The following is a 6,143-nucleotide window of genomic DNA, read 5'->3' on the forward strand; positions in this document are numbered from 1 at the left end:
AGGAAAAATTTATTTAAAAAAAAAACACTCAAACATTATACAATTGCAAGACAAATATTTCAGTCTACAATTCTTGGAAATCTAATACAATACAACACTTCTAATTCGTAAAACTATACTTTCATGGTTGCCTTCATAGTGTATATGGTACATCCTGCCGTTTCATTCTTAATTCCAGTGTAGGCCTAGCTACTTTGCATAGAGATCAGACTAGTGCACATTTACATCTGGTAACAATGTAGCATTCACTTTTGCTGTAAAATGAGGCCTTTATACCCTAAATTATAAAAAGGGTAAATTCATACCATAAAATATCGAACATTATACCAGTAGACATTGTGGGATAAACAAATATTATGCACATGCTCCTTACATTTCCAAAATACAGAAAAGGAGAGGAGAGAGAGTGAATGTGCAATGACGAACAGATATGGCGGATGGAACAAAAGTTCTAAAAAGATGCAAAAGAGCGAAGCGATCGCGCAAAGTCTTTGTTGTGTTTAAAATATTACAAAAATCTATTTTTTTGAAAGATTTTGGCATATTCAGAGAATTTTACAATATTTCACTCTTTCCCTTTCCTTGTCTTCCTTCATTTTCTCCCCCATTTTTTTTGTTCTGAAGCTCTTTTGACGGACGTGCCCCCCCCAAAAAAAAAAAAACCCCCGTATGTCAGTGTGTGGGGGAAGTAAAAATATAGGGTGAGAGAGAAAGAGAGAGAAAGGTAGATAAAGGATTGGAAAGGGTGAGAAAGAGAGGGGGCAGTGGGGTGGTACAAAAGATAATATAATGGGAGAGGGTAAGATCTGGGAGAAGATAATGTGAAAGAAAGAGAGCGCAAACATGAAATTAACATATTTGATGATGGGAAATGTTGTTAAGCCGATGCTGCAGCAGAATTGATCTTCTTTATGTAATCCAGTCTCCATTTGAACTGATCTCTGTCTGCTAATAGGTTCCCTCCTGGCGTGCCAACTTGGTGAGATGGAACGGTGATCAACAGAACAGTAGATCTATAACCAGAAAAAAAACAAGATGAAACACAAAGTCAGTCACTATTCGAGCTTGATGCACACTAACCTTTCTTCATTTCATTTCATATTATTATTATTTTAATCACGGTGTATCATCCTATTTTCTGTTCTTCAGCGAGTCCGTGAAAAAAGTAAGTCATAGGAAACTTCGTATACATAATAATACATAGCGAAATAATTTTATGATAAACAACATAAACAACAAAAACAAAGTACACGAAATTATCATTAAGAACACCAAAGCAGCAACAAGAATATTTCTAAGAATATGAATAACGGTAGAAAGAAGGCACAGGATCTAAAAGGATCAAAGAAGTATACGAAAAATGAAAATATTTCCAATTAAAAGAAAAGGACTTTATAAATGAGAAAATATAGAAATTACATTAAAACATATTATCGGGGTAATGGAAATCCCCCCACCAACCCTTCACCCCCCCCCCCCCGAAATCTGGAAATTACTCACAATTAAGTTTTGAATGGGATTTGTGATCTGACATGTGGATTTATGCTTTTCTTAAAAACATTTATATTTTCTGTATCGGGAAGTGAGTCACAAACGTTTGATCCCTGAAAGATAGGCTCCTCGATTTATAATATGTATTATATTTTGAATTTTAAATATTATGGGAAGAATATCTGGTTTCATAAATAATGTGATTTTAGCAAACATATACAACTAATTTGGCGCACAATATCATTCCTTAATCATTTAATCATTCGGTGCAGCTTTAACTGCATGTTCTGTATTTTATATGCTGCAATAATATTTTTTTATAATCATAAAGATGCCAAACATCGTTTTGTCATATGTAATTGCGGTAACATGTGCTAAGTCGGATAATTCGCAGTACATGTTTTTTTTTAGTTACATCCAGCTGACTGATCTAGTCAAATTGACTTATATATTTTGAGGGCGAAGTCAGACTGATACCATATTTACCTGTCAGGTGGGATCCCGAGGATGCCTGTGACCTTGTCTGTGACTAGTTTGATAGCCTCCCTGTTTGCATTATGATCTAACCAGGCTTCGGCATTGTAGATCTGTATCATAAGCATGGTAGCATTGAGATCTGAACCCGTATGTATCCGCTGGTCTGTATACAAGTTCAGAACAACTCCCTGGGTAAAAATGATAACAATGATGATAATATATATATTATCATATATATATGTATATATATATATATATATATATATATATATATATATATATATATATATATATATATATATATATATATATATATATATATATATATATATATATATATATGTGTGTGTGTGTGTGTGTGTGTGTGAGGGTGTGTGGGTGTGTGTGTAAAGTTATTCAAACATTTTTATAACTGATTTCATTGTTTCTCCTTTAAGTTATATATGATTTATGCTGGTATTAAGTTAGTGAAAAATGTCCAAATATGAAATGTAAAATATTATGTGTTTTGAAATGTTAATTTGAAATGTTATATATTTTTGTTCATGGAATCAGAATAAAACAATATGAAAAAAAAAAAAATGTACAACAGCTTTTGGCAACTCTTTTTTTTATTTAAATATTGTAAAGAAATGGATGAAGAGAACAATGGTATATATATATATATATATATATATATATATATATATATATATATATATATATATATATATATATATATATTGTTATTTCTTTTCTTTCCATTTTTACATACAAATCAAAAATACATAAATACAATTATAAGCAAGAACGAAAAAAAGTAATGATTTTACATTTGCAAATATGGGGTAATTTAAATTATACGAACGAATGTGATACATATATCATTATTTCATAAAAGTAAACATTCCTGAAAGCATGAGTATTCGTGCGTATTAAAAAAAGGGTGAAATGAAAAGAGAGACCACCTGAGAAGCTTGGCTTGTTGGACGCTGATCTCTCGAATACGTAAATAATGTTAATATAACGTAATAATTTTCCAACTATTTTGAATCATTGTTATCTACCAAATTAAGCTTCAGCATTATTGGGATTATTTGATCTGAGCTAGTGTATATCCACTGGTCTGTGTACATGTTCAATATTACTCCCTGTATAAAAATTATAAAGATAACCAGGGCCCCGTCTCACAAAGAGTTAGGATTGATCCGATCAATCGCAACTATGGACGGCCAGCAACGTCAACATCTATTATGCATGTTTGTTCCAAATATTTTCTGACTCTGATGTATATTCATGCATTCATTGTTTCCTTGAAAATTCACTGTGCTTCTCCCTGCATACAAAGGTCATTGTGCATATTTTTCGCAGAAAAAAATGACACTGATGGATTTCCATAGAGTTACGATTGATCGGATCAATCGTAACTCTTTGTGAGACGGTGCCCTGAATTCAGTGACTCTCTGTAAGAGTATAAATCTTCAATAATCATTGGGGGGATGGGTGTTGACATTCTATGCAGAAAATATTTTAACATTTCAGTCTTTCCCTTTTGCTTCCCTTTTCTCTTTTATTCCTGGCCGCACGTACGCTAGTGACTGATGTATTATCGATCCTCCATAATCAAGGAAATTCATATTTCTGTTTTATACACACGCATTATCAATGATAATAATAATAATAATGGGTATTTAGAGGCGCTAAAAACAAAAAAGTACCATAGCGCTTACAAAAGTAGGAAACATTTAATATTTGCAATGATTACTATACAATATTCAAGATAAAAAGGAAAGTATTAATTATTGAGGAAAAAGGTATGTCTTAAGGGATGATTTGAAGCCAAGAACACTGGAAACACTTCTTATTGAAAGAGGGATAGCATTCCAAGTCTTGGCAGCTGCTACAGCAAACCGTTTTTCGGCAGAGGAGAGTTTTGACAAGGGAATGCAAAGTCTGCATGTGTCAGTGATTGAACGAAGATTACGAGAGGGTGTGTATAATTTGATGGTATTATTAAGATATTCAGGTGCTAATTGATTTAGAGTTTCGTATACATATAAACAGACTTTAAACTGAATGCGTTGGAATAGAGGTAACCAGTGGAGTTCCCGGGGAGTTCCTTAAGTAGGGGTGTAGTATGAGTTCGGGATCCAAAGCCAAAAATTAAACGAGCGGCACGATTCTGTATAACCTCAAGTTTTCTTCTATCTCTAGCTGACAAAACAGTATATTAACTATTACAGTAATCTAACCGAGAAAGGATAAGTGCTCGCACAGCATGGTGACATGTCTTAAGATCAATGAATCTACGAATCCTCCACAAATTGCTGAGATGGTAATTACAATTACGGACAACCTGATTTACTTGAGCAGACAGTGTGAACATGTTATCAATGCATACTCCAAGAACAGTAGTTTTAGTTTTAGTTTTATATCAATAGAAATAAATACCTTTAAAGTTGTTAAAAGTCACCAAATTGTACACTTATGAATTTGTATTATGTGTTAAATCGTGTTATCAATTTATCAAATCCACTAATTATTGCAATTTTCTGTACACACTTATGGGCAACATACTGTCCACTGTGTTGGGTATTGGTTATATATATATATATATATATATATATATTCTGAGCAATTGTAATCAAATTTAGCAAATTTATTACCAAATTATTAGTTTTTATTACGCAATTTGGACAGATATTTACAAAACAGAACAGTAGATCTATAACAGTATGTTGTCCATGGTAATAATAATAATGATGATGATAAAAATAATAGCGGCATATTTACCCGGGGTAGCCATTTCAGTTCCGAAAATTGTTCTCCCAGCGGGCCCTGCTATTACCCCGGCTGTAGCACGGTTGGTTAAAAGTTGGGATTTTTTTGCCACACTATTTTAAGAGTGTATATTTTAGGCCTACATCTGTCTAAGATGACAACTGAATTCCAATAAATACCTTGTATTTCTATATAATTATGTTAATTTGTTTTTACAGCCTTTTATTATATTTCTGGCCTTATCACTCTGTTTTATACATTATGTTGCTTTTTATTGATATTAAACAAAAACTTGAATCGAATTGAATTCCACTGAAGATAATGAATGTAATTTATTAGTGTACATACCCTTGGGTCCTTATCAAGCAACCCACAGAAGAACTCTGTCAGAACATCGAAGAAGTTAGCTGGTACTTTATCAGCAGACAGGGTTGTGTACATCTCAATGCAAGGCATGGTGCTATCAACTGTTATCAATCTGATAAACCATTGAAAATATATATATATATATCAAAAAGCGATTATAATGTATATTTAACCATGCACAAATCAACCAACATGGAATTTATTTTGCTATCTGAGAAAATTTCTTTAATTTTATTTGATTTCATTCCGATTGATTAGATAATATCGATCAAATACACCATCTTTTCAAATGTTTATCACCCTTGCTCTTGGTATCTTAAATATCAGAAAGACAAAAATAGAAATATAACAATATGTTGAGTTAAATGAGAAAAGGGACTTACAAAAAAAACGTGATTTTAATGGCTTTCTTTTCTGGATAAAAATATTTTATATTATAACAAATGCAGTGGCATAATGAGCAAATGGCAGGATGGGACATATTACCAAAAGTTGTTAGTGAGCACAGCGAGCGAGCAAAAATGAAAATTTTAATACAAACATTTAATGTTATTAGATTTGACAAAATATTCAGAAAATAATTGTTTCACCACTTTAAAGAAATGCATTTTCATTACAAACACCTAATGTTTTCATAAGTTCTACATAATATTACGAAAATAATATACTTCACCCCTCTACTTTTCCTTACCTCCCTCTTGTTTTCTAGGTGGTAAAAGTTTAGGGGACCATGGCACCCAACTCACACCCCTTCCCCCAATCTGTATATACGCCGGTAAGTTACGCAAATGACCATATTGAGCTTACATCAATGGACGAAAAGACTTACCAAAAATACAGTATTGCTTGTAAACACTGAAATGCTATCTGAAGAAGTTATACACATTTCATTACTGTTAGTAGAAGTATGAGATTTGAAGACAAAAGTATTAATTGCTTACCTCAGTACGCCAAGAGAAGTAAAATTGAGAAATGCTAACCAGAAACCAAATTACCCCTTCTTATTAACGATCCAAATAGTAACTGAGGACCACCTCGAGCTGTTTTAT

General features: G+C 32.5%; 1 protein-coding gene across 1 annotated transcript; it reads right to left on the reverse strand.

Moving 5' to 3' along the window:
• On the reverse strand, nt 1-6,143 carry LOC121411510. The gene is made up of 4 exons (XM_041604275.1): nt 6,036-6,143; nt 5,077-5,206; nt 1,978-2,156; nt 1-1,013 (listed from the first exon to the last, which is right to left on the reverse strand). The coding sequence occupies exons 2-4, from the start codon at nt 5,182-5,184 to the stop codon at nt 878-880; spliced, it is 423 nt and encodes a 140-aa protein (XP_041460209.1). The 5' UTR covers nt 5,185-5,206; nt 6,036-6,143; the 3' UTR covers nt 1-877.

Source organism: Lytechinus variegatus, chromosome 3 (assembly GCF_018143015.1).
Source record: "Lytechinus variegatus isolate NC3 chromosome 3, Lvar_3.0, whole genome shotgun sequence".
Classification (NCBI taxonomy): domain Eukaryota; kingdom Metazoa; phylum Echinodermata; class Echinoidea; order Temnopleuroida; family Toxopneustidae; genus Lytechinus; species Lytechinus variegatus.